General features: G+C 38.3%; 1 protein-coding gene across 2 annotated transcripts; it reads right to left on the bottom strand.

The window, feature by feature from the left end:
• Positions 1–7820: 7820 nt before the first annotated feature.
• On the bottom strand, positions 7821–13926 carry tmem151bb (transmembrane protein 151Bb). 2 transcript variants are annotated; one of them, XM_053237315.1, is made up of 3 exons: positions 13484–13926; positions 13142–13215; positions 7821–12633 (listed from the first exon to the last, which is right to left on the bottom strand). In XM_053237315.1, the coding sequence occupies exons 1-3, from the start codon at positions 13596–13598 to the stop codon at positions 11236–11238; spliced, it is 1587 nt and encodes a 528-aa protein (XP_053093290.1). In that variant the 5' UTR covers positions 13599–13926; the 3' UTR covers positions 7821–11235. The 2 variants fall into 2 exon arrangements, with proteins under 2 accessions (XP_053093290.1, XP_026789571.1); XM_026933770.3 differs by having other exon boundaries at positions 7823–12633; positions 13142–13924.
• Between the last annotated feature and the right edge of the window lie 1196 nt (positions 13927–15122).

Raw genomic sequence — 15122 nt, forward strand, 5'->3', positions numbered from 1 at the left:
TTTTTAGCACTAACATTAATATATTGTGTTGACTGTGTATCTGACTCTTCTGTGGTGAAACAGATTACCTAGTAAACATGGTGATCAAGCAAGCGTGTATAATAAGGCTTTGTTATGAATCAGAAATGTACAACCCAGATCAGCGAGTAAAACTCAGACATTCTGTAGAATATTTCAAACTGAATTACAAAAGAATTTGATTATTTCTATTCAGATTTCTGCAATATGATTTTCATCAGACAGGAAAAAAGAGCATGAGTGAGAAAAGGCTCAAACGTACACCAATAGCTAGGTCACATTTGGAGCTTGTTTAATGAAAATCTAAGGATGGTGAACTGTAGCTGAGCTGTGGTGTGATTAAGCCAGGTTTAGAGTGTGCGAGGCCTGGCAGAGCATGTGCTTTTCCTGTCATAGCAGCCTGACTGGCCCGGACCAGCGTGACGATAGAGGGATGATTAATTATGGTGCTGATGAAATGTGATAGCTGTGGAAATGTCAACGAGATGACACCACTCGTCAGTATGATGCAGCGGGGAGGACAGATCACACGCAGACATCTGGAGGGATGCGGAGCAGCAGGCGCTCTCTGCCTCCGCACCGTCACTGTTTCTGTCCTGCGTTGCCTATGCTTCTCTCTCCACTCAGCTCATGCTCCTGAGAGAATGCTATTTATACAGCTAATACCACAGCAGTCACTGCACTGACATTCATAAGGCTGGTTAATCTGGCTAAATCTAAATCCATTTGTCGCACTGTGGGCTTTAAATAATTCCCGCATAGGCACATTTACTGCTTTTTCTTGACATTGTGTTATCAGTTTGGGGAAAGAGAAAAGTCTAAAGCATACAGTAATGATATATTTGCTTTTGCAACAAATACAAGGAACCTTTGGAAAACTGCTTTTAGCTTCTGAATGTGGACAAATCTTTAAAAAAAATACAAATAAAACAAAACAGGAAACATACAGCCCTTCCCCAATGAATTACTCCACTTACTGGAATAAACTGAATCAATGTGATGGATCCCAGAGGAGCTGAGATTTGTCTAGTTGTGTATTTGAGCTTACTGCGTGCCACTAGAACTGTATACTGCCTGTTTATATTAAACACGATCTCTTTCCTCTGCACTTGTCTGCTCCATTTGTGAAGCACAGCTGTGTTAAAGGTCTATAAAACTCCATTAAACATCTGTGGATGAAGCAATTTATTTGCTTGAAGCACATCAGGGCTGCTTAATTCAGCTCGTACATGCTCATAAGTCCTCTGAACAGCCAGTGAGAGAACATCATAATAGCCGAGCAAGATAACTGGGTAAATAAATATTCAATTTACTTTGCTTGTATGCATTTAGTAAACTGAATGTCAATGAAGCAGGTGTCCATATGGACTTACCTTCTGCTACAAGGATAAATCTTTTTTTTTGTAACACATCATCAGTTTTTTTTGTGTCACAGGCTAAAGGTTTGAAGGTCTCAGTCTCAGACATGGATTTGTCATGGACTTTAAAAGGATTTTCTACCTTAATGAGGGAGCTAGAATTTAATTGAAATCTTCATTTATAGTTTTAGTAGCTTTATTTCTTAGGTAAGATTTTTCATGAAGCATGCAACATTCGATTTATCATATTGGATATGTGGAGAGAAAAAAACACTGCAGTCATTACATCAGAATATAGCTGGAAAAAGTTGAAGGCTGCCTACACACAGTGGAGCTAAACCTGGCATTCCTAGAGAAGAGCAGTGCCGCAGCTCTCAATCTGCTTCATATACAGCTCTCAATCAGCTTAATAAAGTGTTATAAAGCTTCTGCACAACACTCTTTATCCAGAATGCTGAATAACTCAGTACTCACCTTATGTGTAGAACTAATACAGAGTGTTATTGCAACAAGTTAATGCATGTGTTTATTTCTGTATTTGTACTTCCTTTGCTTTACTGGGATACAAGCAGATGCTGTCTTTTGATTGTTATCTAATAAATGTAAAGTGATATATGTAACAGAGTGTTTAATCAGTGTATCTAAATGAAACACACATTTCCAAAAAGTTTCTCTAATTCTTTTGACGTTGTGAGTAGACACATATCTGATACGTGGCCAGGAAGAGGAGCACTCATGAAATCTGTCATATCACCAGAGTCCACACACTGCTGTATAGAAGGATTCCCAACCAACACACAGGGTAATAATAATAATGATAATAAAAAATCCATAGCATTTTTGCTTCATTTACTTTCAATATTAAACCTTTGTTTTCAAGTGCTGTGATCGAAAATCAGCCTAGAATGTAAGACTAAATTCAGACACATTACTGGATTGGTCCATATTTTGAGTGAAAATGTTGAAATAAACTGAGTTTAGTTAAATATTAGAGCAATGCTGCTGTCCTATAACCGTAACTCTTTGCTCTCTGATAAATTAGCCTGAACTGAGCCATTATTTTACCAAACCATCAAGCTGCAAGCCATATTGTTAGATATAACTGAGTAAATTAAGAGGATTTCATGTTATAATGACACTCTGCTGTATGACTGCCATAAGGAAAAAGTGAAATATTGAATATCACAGATCCCAGCAGAGAGAGGAGACCAGACAAAGTCCCCAAAACAAGAGACCAAGTTAGTGAACAATGAACAAATGCAAATGGCCAAAAGGTGTGTGAATGCTGCCTGACTGGTGTCTAAATACTAGTTGTAAATGTGCTTACTGTGAAAAGGTTTGAGTAATAATTGTATCCATAGTGACTGATCAGTAATCTGGTGATTAGGATTGTGACCTCTGGTGGTGGGGTGTGGAATTGCTGGAAATCATATGCAAAATGTTTACAAATGTAATGCAACTGTCTCTGCAGACTACATGATTACAGAAATTAGATCATTTTTCTGAAAGCAGAATTGAGAGATTTATTGCTCAGAAAGGTAGAAAACAGGACATAATATAAACATGCTATCAATCATGCTTCAGTAGAAATATAAAAAAAAAAATAATTAATTAATTAATTAAAGGAAAAACAAACATACACTGTGTAGTGGTGTTGGGCCACTACAAGCTGCCAGAACAGCTTGTGCAAATGTGGTGATTGCAAAGGTTATAGCATATGATTTTCATCATTTTCAACCTCCTCAAAGCATTCAGTGAGCTTATGTGCCCTGTGGTTGAGGGCAGAGGAGACCACACCCATCAGGACAGAACATTTTCATTAGAGGATAAAGATGATCTGTGAGAATAATTTTGTGTTGATTTGCATCACTCATGGAACAAATGGACCCAAACCATGCCAGCAAAAGTCTCTCACAGCATAAGAGAGCCACTGTTTTTTCCTTTAATGTGTAATACATCTATATATTTATTTTAGAGATTCCAAATTTTAGATATTTGTATCCTGTGTAATGGATTTAGTCCATAGGTAGCCAGTGGTGTTGCTGTTTATTTGGAGTGTTTTTAGCTCTTGTGAAAGGATGACCAGTTGTAAGGTGCAGTTTCTGTGGTCGTGGTGAAGTACTGATGTTCATTAATCATGCTGTAAAGCCACCAGCTGCAATTCTGTGAGCAGGAGCGCTGACCAGGGCACAGGACGTCTTCTCATCCTCTGACCCAGCACAGGGTTTGTCCAACACAGCACATTTTTAGACATTAGACAGGGATGCCCTGTAGCTGGAGCACAGAGCACACGAGCCATGAAAGGCTAACCAGACAAGTTGCTTACTGAACATGGTACAGCGTCAGCAGATAGGAGTGTGCTGAATAAATCAAACATCGTGACTGTCACACTGATGGGTTTGAAGTGTGTTTAGCAAGCTGTAATATCACGAAGAAAATTGACTTCTAAAAACTGAAATCTCTCATAGAGCCACTTTAACTTTATTTTGGATCTGCTACAGCAAAGCATTTGCTCTGACCAAAAGTTTTTATTGCACTGAAATGTAATGATATTAGGCATAAACATGTCAAGCACTCTCCTCCAGTACTGAATATCTACAGCTACCTAATATAACTTGAATATGCTGTGATAAATTTTGTTTTATATCATGAAATTCAATGTTTACAAAAACTTGATATTTTATTGACTTTTTTGTTTTTCAATTTTATTATTTTTCAAGGACAATTCAAATTTTGCCTGCTTATTTTCCATGATTTTCCAGGTTTTCTAGGACATACAAATGTTACATGTTATGCAGAAGACCAAATTGAGTATATTATACTCTGTGTGCGAAAAAAAAAAACAAAAAAACGCACACAAACACACTTTCTCTCCCCGCTCTATGCAAATATGCTGACAAACAAACCAAAAAAATACAGCAAAGAGCACCTAAAAATGTCACCACTCTAAGAACAGCCTTTTCCCTAAACAACAACAACAACAACAACAACAACAATGAATCTAGCAAACTGCCAGTGTCTCATTTCTGTCAGGTTCACCATTTTCCCCAAAGCCATTAAAACCAGAGCCAAGAGGAGGGAAATACTCTCTTGCATTTATTTTGATGCCAAAGCAGATGGTGTGCCCAGTTCTAGAATAAAGCTGACTTTATTGAAAATTGCTTTATAAAAAGGAGAGACATAACCTGTGGTAAGGAGACTAAAGGGAAACAGTCTCCAAGAGTAGAGAGACCAAGGAGAAGAACACAGAAACAGTAAAAAAAAATAAATAAATAAAAAAACTTCCACATATCAAGTGCAAAACATCCAGCAGTGCATGTGACCATAGCTTTAATAACAGCATAACAATATTTTACACATTTTTCTTATATACAAACATTACTACATTACCCCTTTCCCTCTCCCAATCTTTGCAATATATCTTATAATACAAATGGTTCTGTACATTATAGATGCACAGAAATTTATTAATATAATTCCAATTATTTGCTATAAAACAAGATCTTCACAGCCATGGACCATTTTAAAATAGCCCTGTCTGGCAACCTTGCCATTAACTGTGCTGTCTTCTTCTCCTCCTCCTCCACTGAATATATTCCTAGAGAGAGCATGGGGAAGGAAAAAGCCTAAAAAACCAACTGGGTAAAGGCTGTGGCATCACTGGGATTTGAATTTGCAGTCTCTGGATAATAGGCGAATGCTTTTCTGTTGCAGGAGCCAAAATTACCCTCTTCTTTCATTTGTTCATTAATTAATGACATGCTTGAGTTGGTTCTACTGTCACACAGGGCACTGTATGTTTTTCTGTTACTATTTTCTGTCAGCATGTATTAAATACATTCAACATCCCACATCTAACTGGGATGCGATTAAGACATAACACTCATTACTGACAGTGACTAATTAATTCTAAGTGGTTAGAGGGAGGATGGTGATGAAATGCTGCTCTGTTGTCCCTAACAATGATCTAATGATTCAGTTACAGCTTCACTGAGTCAGTCTGCAGTTATAAAATGTGTGAAAAGATCTTTAAGTGAATAAGGCCAAGGTTGCACAGTGGCACAGGAGGTAGTGTTGCTCCCCTACAGTCCCCAGTTTGATCCTCAGCTTGGGTTACTCTCTGCGTGGGTTTCCTCCGGGTTCTCTGGTTTCCTCTCACCTCCCAAAAACATGCCAGTAGCTATACTAAATTTCCCCTACGTCTGAATGAGTATGTGTGCATGATGCCCTACAAAGGACTGACCCAAATTTCAGACAAAGACGTGTTAATACTGTGTGTATGTGCGTGTGTTTGTGTGTGGCAAAATTATTGGCACCCTTAAGGAAAAGGTAAAAATAAAAACAAGGAACTCATAATTCCTTAAAAAAACCCTTTAATTTGCTGCGTATGATGCACAAATGTAAAATGTTTTTTTTTGTCCATCACCATGGGGAAAACCAAAGAGCTCTCAAAGCAAGAGAGAATGGTGGTTATCACAGTTTAATTGAGTCATGAAGTGGCCAAATTTAATAATATTATTGTAATAATAATAATAATAATAATTATTATTATTATTATTATTATTATTATTATTATTATTATTATTATAAAGTAACATGATTGGGTTTTAATTTAAAAAATGCAGGTAGACCTCAACAAAGACAGAAGTTTTTTTTTTTTAATACAGTCAGGTGAAAAATCTGTGTCAGGTAAAAGATACCGTGAAGGTGTCAGATACCAGTATAGTTCTGAAAGATTAATATACATAACCTTTGCTGTATTTGAAAGGGAACAGAGGCACCATTTTTGATATCCATTATGGTTCATACCATAATAATATTGTAAATAGTTTTCAGCACATCATATCATACTTCATACTGTCAGGTACAGAAATACAGTTTACCAAAGACTTCATATTTTTTATTATTAACTGTTGTCTCAAATGCAGTGCAATCATTACCATTATCTAGTCTTTACACTTTGAGAAAAGACATGACTTCTGTTCCATGGCTTTCATGATTGCTTACATGTTACTGCACAACTGAAGTTCTTTTGCTCTTAGTATCATTGGTGCAAAACTCTAAACACATTTTACTTAGTTCCAATAAAGGAACTCTTAAAGCTACAGCATACACAGACATTCTAGACAATTGTGTGCTTTCACCTATGTGACAACGGTTATGGCTGTGATGGTCAACATACTTTTAGCCATATAGTGTAGCTCACATATCTGCTGGAAGAGTCAGCTAGTGTTATTTCAACATTAAAAATCCATTGTCATTAACGAAAACATCCCTATGCTGCACTGCACACACTTGGTTCTTAAAGGGAACGAAAGTTGATTTGATATCACAGCAACATCTTAACCATACCACTTATAATACATTCATTTAAACCCAACACATTTTATATTTGTGTCAGTCAGTGCCATGTTTCCGCCTGGGCTGTTGGGCACAAAGATACTAAAAACATACAGTGTGGTCATACAATAAGGTGCCTTATTTTGGAGTGCACATTATGAACATGAAAATAAAGCCCCAAACGTCTTTATTTTGATCATTATTATTAGTATCTTGTGCCATCTGAGCCATGGATCTACACATTTCAAAATAATGATTTAACTCACAACCTTTCATACCATAAAATGATATTATTTGGCTTATGGGAAATCTTTGCACACAGCGTCACCTGCTGGAGATTGTGTTGAGCTTCTACATATTTTTCATGCTGGGCGTACTGTAGATCTTTAGCTAGTATAACCATGTGATTAATGAAGGGTCCTCTAAATATTAGATATAATAAATGGAAAAATACACAGTGCTAATATTATCTCTGATCTACGTGTCTTACTATTCTCATTACTGCCATAGTGGTTACATTCAACACACATAATATTGAGAACCACCTGGATTTCAGAAATCTCTCTAAACATTTGACAAAAGAAAAAATCCCTTCCACCTAAAACCCGTGAGAGAAAATGTTAACGCAGAACACACAAGCCCTTGAGTACAAATAAAATGATCTGTTAGAGAATTAAAAGATAAGAAGCCAAATTCTTTTAAATACTTTTTTCCCCCTACACTTTGCTAGGTTGAATAAACATATTAATTTATAATATATATTTTTATTCTTAAAAGAACAAAACATAACAAAATCAAAAACAATAAATGGATTGGGTTCACTTATTAACTTTTTGCCTTCTATGTAGCTTATTTACCTATAGCTCCTGTTTCAGATGTGTATGTATTCTTACAGTAGGTAGGCCTAATTGCTAATTTCTCACACGACTGACCTAAAGTACATTCAACAACTCAGCAAACAACCTTTCTCTTCCTAGAGGGGCATGCAACCATGTCTGCTGTTTGCTTCACTTCCTGCTGCGACCACACAGCGACACTATGCTGCAGCCAGAGCAAGGCTTTGTTCTTGTCTAAGATGCTTCGTTCCAAAACAATCTGGGCACTGATCATTGCCCATCATCCAACTCCATCGGGGCCTGGCAGAGCAAGCAGCTCGACATCCTGCCCTGAAATACAAGAGGCTGGGAATTCACAAGAATTTATAGATTATGAAATTAGTTACTCTGCATCCACTCATTGCTACACACCCATACAAACAAGAGATGATGTGTCTGTTCTAAAGACACAGTCATCAATGGGGCTTGGTTTAAAAAAATAAATTAATTCTTATGACCTGCATGTAGTTAAGAATTAGCATCTCAGATAATATATATACAGTGTACATAGGAACTTCACAAAAATGAAAATCTATGGGATGTACTTCTTCAGGTATATCACTTCCATGGTGAATGCCATGAAATGTCTTGATTAATTGAATGTAATTTATCCATACTATTTAATAGCACTAGTCTGTCATGAAAAAACTCTCATCCCATTAGTTTGGTTATGATATTAAAAGGAGAAACTGAATTTTATGAATATTGAGTCAAGTTCTCGAGTGCTCTGGTTTTATTTTCTGTTGAGTTTTAGGAGATATTATCACACAAGATTTAAACCTTTTGCTCTACTCTTTGCTTCACCATGCTGGGTGACAGAAGGATCCATTTCTTTGCCAACCACCTAAAGAGAATGATGCTATGCTTGGCCTCTGCTCTCTAGTGCTCCTGCTGGAGAAATTTCTCTGCTGATTTTAATGTGCCTCACAACAATGTCATTTAATGTGACCAGCGTGCACACTAGTACAACCGGACAGTAAGAGGATCATGGTCATGTTGTTTATAAGGGGGAAAATCAGAACCACTCAACCCAGATAAAAAAAATTCTTATTTGAAGAGCAAGTCTGAGATTGAAAGTTTTAAATTTATGTCTGCATGCATTTGCATTCACAAGTTAGGCCTTATGTGACACTGTATAATAGTTTAATTAAAGTATCATAATTTTAAATCCAGAGAATGTTTACAAGTGGGTAAAATATAAGGAGTCTTTTTGTTCTTTAATTTGGTCATACTTTAATTAAATGTCATAAATGTTTACTATTTCTTGGTCATAATTGATCCTAGTCTCTAAATTTGTGATGTTACAGTTTATTTGGAAAACTTTGTGTAACAATTTTCACCATACCTTCACATTCACTACTATATTCAGCATTTGTGTTTAATTAAATATACACAACATTTTTAACAAATAGGTTACTTGTACAAATATGATGCAAAACATTTGAAGGGAATCTTTGTAACCTTCAGTTAAGTTTTGCCAAATTCTTGATTATTTCAATATCTTTATTCAATTTTTCTAAAGACATCTTCCACACCAAAGGGGGTGCTGCAGCCGCACCTTAGCAGTATTATTTTCTGCCAAAAACCCATGTCACAGCCATACTAAACATAGTACTCTGTGTTACAGTACTCTCTAATGGTGTAATTATATAATGTAAAGTGTTAGACTATCTGAAACTCAACTCGCAATACCAATTCTACTTCTAATTCTCATTCATGTCCTAATCTGCTCTCCTTCATTTAGCCATTTACTTTGCTACATTTAATATCATGTATGTTCCTTTTATGTTTGAAAGTAATGCACAATAGCCTAATGAAAATAGCCCAATAAAAACCCTCATTTTTAAATTACATTAGTAATATATAATATCACAATCATTTCCCTTTTTTTTACAACATTGTTAAAATTTACCACACTTTTTTTTCTGCCAGCTGTTTAAGCTGATTCCTGAATGTGTTACTATTTATTGCTACGTGTCACATTGATTATTTATTTCTCTTAACACACACCTCAGTTTTACACAAGTGATTTATTGTGTGCTTATACTGTCACCTTGATGTGTCATATTAATAATTTATTGTGTGTTTGTGCTACATAAAGGCAACATTGTGTGATTTCCCACAGACCCAATCAGTAAACGTGATAAAATGTACCCAGCTAACAATTGTAGGTAAGAAGAATCTTTTCTGAATGGTTCTTAGAAAGCTAACTGTGTGAAGCAAATCATTATAACATCACATTTTCAAAAAACAATTTTCATTTCATACCAGTCTAACCTTCTTATGACCATTACTGCAGGTTTCCTGTAACATTCTCAGAGAGATGGGTATTCAAGCAATATAAAATGTAGTGTATATCTAGTTTTAACAGTTTCCTTCTAGACACAACAGTCAAAGCACCAAAGATACACATGAATCTTGGATTTCAAATTGGGCAAATGTCTTTGGAAGAGGATCTGATGTTCCCTAACGTTCTGATTTGACACTGACCTGATACAACTGTTTTCTTGTAAGTTGTTGATAAAGTTCAACCTCTGAGTAGATGACACTGGTTGAGAGTGGGTAGTCCAAATAATTCGCTGTTTTAAGTTCAGGAAGTTTGCAGTGCCCTTTTTCATTGTGCCGTGCTCTGTAACGCACTTGTCCATCAACATTTTACCATCCTATAAAATCAACTTCCCATTGCCAAATAAAGTTCTCACTTCATGAACATACCACAGGTTCCTGTTTTTCAAAGTCCAGCCTGTGATCTCAGTCCTCAACCTGGGTTGTTCTGTTACATACAAGCAATTAAAAAAGATACAACAGTCATACATTCCATTTAAAGTTGTATATACAGTTGAATCGCATACTATTCTGGAGGTTAATTGTTGCATAGCCTGAAATGTAGAATATTTTTTTCTCAGCAGATTCGGATATCCTGTGTAGTATACTTACAATAGACAATATGTTTGTAATAGCATACCATAGCAAGTTACATCACACTGAAATTACACACAACGGATATCTCTTGTATACAATACATGGTCTTGCATGAGTGTAAACCATACATATTATAGTTTTATATTATGATATACTGTACATCGCTTGTACTTTCAAAGTAACTTGACAACATTCTTGTTCAATTCACATAATTTGGTTTATGTGACCTTGAGTGCAACATGATTACAAAGAAAGGTTGTCCAGTAAAACAAAACTTTGTGATCAAAGTCAAAAGCACACTGAGAGGATATTTGCTTTGTAAAGGCTTAGGCTGCCATATTTAACAAGACAAAGAAACATTTGTCTTGCAACATTACATAAGAATCTTGCAGCTATAATTAGAACCGTGTAATAGAAAAATTATTACTTCTAACAGAGGACACTGATTATTGCTGTGAATGCAATGATAATGTAGACAAAGTAGCTTCCAAATATTTGATTACATTTTGGTAAATACAGTGCTGAGGACATTCTTAGTTCTACATAAATACAAAGTCTGTCTTATAGCAATGCACCATTCGCCTAACAGCCTCTGGGCTGCAAATATTGGGTCATGGACACTGTGATTCCTGAGTGACAGGTCAATTTTGAGTTTAGTCTTGGACTGTTCATTTATATCCATTTGTTTTTATTACTATCCCTCAACGGTGCATCGGTGAGCCTCATAAGGAGGTCTCTACACATGAGCTGTTTCTGTGGAAAGAGCGGTGATTGGGGCAGCTCTCACTGCAGTGGACAATGAGAACTGGGAAGTAGAGCGCATCTTGGTAGGCTGGAGGGTCATCCTCAGTTGTGGTGATATGTCCGGAGAGGCAGCGCGTGTTCTCGCTGGGGCTCTCGGGCTCATCCAGGCTGCCGCTCCTCCAGAAGCAGCTGCGGCGTGAGCCATACAGGCGGCCCAGTGAGAAGCGGCTGCTGCTAAAGGGAAGGCGAGGGCTTGCATTGCAGATGCTCAGAGCACTACGGGAGAAGACTGAAGAGCTGCTGATGGCTCGGTGGCAGCGCTCACAGTTCTGCCTGTAACCTCCTGAGCGCTGGGCTAGATCCATCAGACCCGCCTCTGAGTAACTGGGCACAAGCTGTTGGTTGGAGCGGATGTGCCATTCTAGCTCAGTGCTGTCAATGGTATTGACCCTGGGAATGCGTCTGCAGTATGGATGCTCTTCACATGGTGTCATTGGAATGTAGTCTGTTCCGAAGAGCTTCTCCACACGGTAGTGGACGTAAGCTGTGCGGTACTCTGTCAGCACCCTCAAAGGCCAAGAGAATGTGAGGAAGGCAGCTGTCCAGAAGACATAGTTAGAGATGTACCAGGGGTGGTTGTCTGGATTTGAGAAGGCAATCATGTACTCTTTGAAGTCTACATTCTTCAGGTGCATTCCCTCCCGGGCCTCCATATAATCATCAAGACCTTCATTGTCAGTAAAGAATCTGGCCCGCTGAGTAAGGTAGGAGTTCTCAGACTCCACGTTAGCAAAGCTAAAGCACTTAGTGAACCTTAATTTGGTGATAGGTGATTTATCCAGGCCAACTAATTGCTTGGAAACATCCTTCACGCCACAGTGGCCATAGTCAAATTCTGCTTCAGCCACATGTGTGTTCACTCTCTCATGATACACCTGAGTGGTGGTGTAGGCATCACCGTTGCGGTAGCGTGTTACTTGTCGTGTTCGCCGGACATAATGGTAGCTGATGGCTTTCCACCAAATACAGGGCTTGGCCTGTTGCATCCTCTGCACCCTTTCATAGATTCCCTCTACATCCACTTTGTACTGTAGCTCGTTCCTTGCATGACAGTGCCAGCACTCCACCAAGTAAACCACATAGAGCATGACAAGGAATGCTAAGGGGATATAAATGTAACCATCAGAGCACGGACTGTCATGGTATATCATAGACTTCCCTTTGTAGGCACTGTCGAAGCTTAGCCGGGTGACCTTGGTAACATGGCACCACACCATGGCTCCCATGCACCCGTACATGAGCATGGAGAGCAAGAGGCATTTCCAGAACACTTCTCTGCACAGGGACTTGCTCAGTGACTGTTTCAGAGGCCTTTGCTGCATGTAAACATGGGGACAGAACACAGCAAACATAGATTTACACAGGTTAAAATAGATAATCACTCAGTAAGCGAGCTGTAAAAAGGAAATAGCAATGAAAGGTTCAATGTTGATATACATAATGAATAAATTGCAATGGTAATGGTTAATAATTTATTTTAGATTGGCAGTATCAGAATATTGCTGCAAGATTACATTTGCTGATGCACAGAAATGATGGAACACATTCGATGCAATAAAGGATTATCATACCAACTGTTACACAAACACAGGGGTACTGAAGGATGGGGCCAAAATCATGAGTTTGTGCAAATGTCATGCATTTGCTCCTGTGTTTACAGTAGTGGCTTCCATACTGAATGAAGCAGTCTAAGATGCAGGCTGCCTGGCCTTATTGTTAATTCTGCATGAACTGAAAAGCATTGGGGTCTGTGTACTAGTAAATCGCGCTATTTGCGTACACCTGGTGCAGCATGATGGTGGTGGAATGGGTCTGTTTTCCTACCTCCTCTCTCGGGCTGTCTGTCTCCTCCTCTACCGCGGTCGCAGTGCTGCTCTCACTGCCTGTCGCAGCCGAGCCTGGCGGGGACATGGTACACGGATGCACCGGGGGATCACCGATCAGACACCACAAACAGTCTTAAGTGCTCACGACGATTCCGTATTATTAATAAATCGAAATCGATCTGCTTCCGTTTGCCTCTCGTGCCGCCGTCCAGCAGTGTCAAATCTTCCCCTGATCTTGATTTAGCATGACATCTCCAGCAGAATAACTGGTACAAATTGAATAAGAGGAAGCGCATTAAAGGACATTAGGGAGAAGACGGAGTAAACATGCGCTGGAAACCTGAGCGATGCGTGTTTAGGATGTAGGATGTGCAGGATGCGGGATGCAGCTTCAGTGCGCCGCCATGCCTCCGGTGTGCCAAAGAAGACGGCTGAAGACGGCTGGTAGACGCCATTAAAGAAACGACAGCAAGAGGAGCTTATTAACGCACTCGTGTTGATTTTCTAGGGTTTATACATACCAAACGAAGCTTATTAAGGTTATAAGAGACTTGGTTATTCGGCGGCTGCTGGAGGATGGGAGCACGACCTTGTGCGTGGAGGGTGGAGGATCCACTCTGTCGACAGCAGATGTCGACAATTGGGCCAAATTCAATTAACGGAATTGCCTGGCTTAATCAAGCAGCCGTGATGTTATTGAACTGAACTGAAAAACAAAAAAGTGGAATTTTTAATTTATCATCGACACCAAACCACCATCTTACCCTGACACCCCTTTTATAAGAGTTTTTATTATGTGTAAACAAATTGTTTGCACTCAAACTTTGAATTATCTACATTCAAGGAAATTATTTTATTCTTAACCTTGGGCATTTCTATTACATGTAAAGTTTCTGTTCAATATGATCATATACTAGCTTAACACTACCTAACTGAGAACTTTTCGTTTTATGCTTCTGTTATGGTTATTTAAAATAAATGAATAAAGTGACTCAGAGCAAAATTGATTAAATTTATTAATTTGTATGTATGGTCAGTGGCTTAGTGGTTAGCACTGTTGCCTCGCACCTCCAGGGTTGTGGGTTCAATTCCTGCCTCTGCCCCGTGTGCATGTTCTCCCCATGCTTCGGGGTTTTCTCCGGGGTCTCCAGTTTCCTCCCCCAGTCCAAAGACATGCGTTGTAGGCTAACTGGCATTTCCAAATTGTCCGTGTGGATGAAAGTGTGTGTGCAGTTGTGCCTTGTGATGAGTTGGCATCCTATCCAGGGTGTCCCCTGCCTTGTGCCCAGAGTCCCCTGGGATAGGCTCCCTGCAACCCTGTGTAGGATAATTGGTGCAGAAAATAGATGGATGTTCAGTACTGTGCAAACGTCTTAGGTCCGTATAAAGAAATGCTGTAAAGCAAAGATGCCTTCAAAATAATGAAATTAAATATTTTCTACATTAAAAAAACTTTCTATAAAGAGCAGTAAACAGCACTAAACTTAACAAAGTCAATATCTGGCATGACAGAAGTCACAGGTACATTTCATACAGTTTTATGAGAATATTGGTTAGTACTTATTGGCTTGGCTTTTTAAATGTTTTAGAAAATCTGCAACAGTCGTTTAACTGACCTTGACAGTCACAGGTAATCCCTGATGGCCACCATTTATTTTTTTTGTCTGAAAAGTGGTCTGTTATGTAATATGTTACTTTCTTTACTGATGTACCGACATTGTTTCTGCTGCATTTAAAATAGGTTGGAAGAGTAAAATTTGGAAATCTAAAATGTTTATTGACCTGATAATACAGAAGTCATAAAATAAACATCTAAGACAAAATTAGTATTTAAAAAAAAAATACTAAGACTAAGGGTGTCTAAGACTTTTGCACAGTACTGTCTGTATGAATATGTCAGCAGCAAAGACTTGTAGAATCTGACCCAGAGTCTATTTAGTCACTAACCCTTACGATTTAAGGATTAAAAAAGTTCAGCA

Source organism: Pangasianodon hypophthalmus, chromosome 10 (assembly GCF_027358585.1).
Source record: "Pangasianodon hypophthalmus isolate fPanHyp1 chromosome 10, fPanHyp1.pri, whole genome shotgun sequence".
NCBI lineage: Eukaryota > Metazoa > Chordata > Actinopteri > Siluriformes > Pangasiidae > Pangasianodon > Pangasianodon hypophthalmus.

Excerpts from the sequence above, each read along its gene's own strand:
- tmem151bb (XM_053237315.1), bottom strand. The coding sequence starts at position 13,598 with ATGGCGTCTACCAGCCGTCTTCAGCCGTCTTCTTTGGCACACCGGAGG. Across the intron at positions 13,216-13,483 it reads CCTAAACACGCATCGCTCAG|GCTCGGCTGCGACAGGCAGT; the intron begins GTTTCCAGCGCA and ends TGTCCCCGCCAG. Across the intron at positions 12,634-13,141 it reads CAGACAGCCCGAGAGAGGAG|CAAAGGCCTCTGAAACAGTC; the intron begins GTAGGAAAACAG and ends GTTTACATGCAG.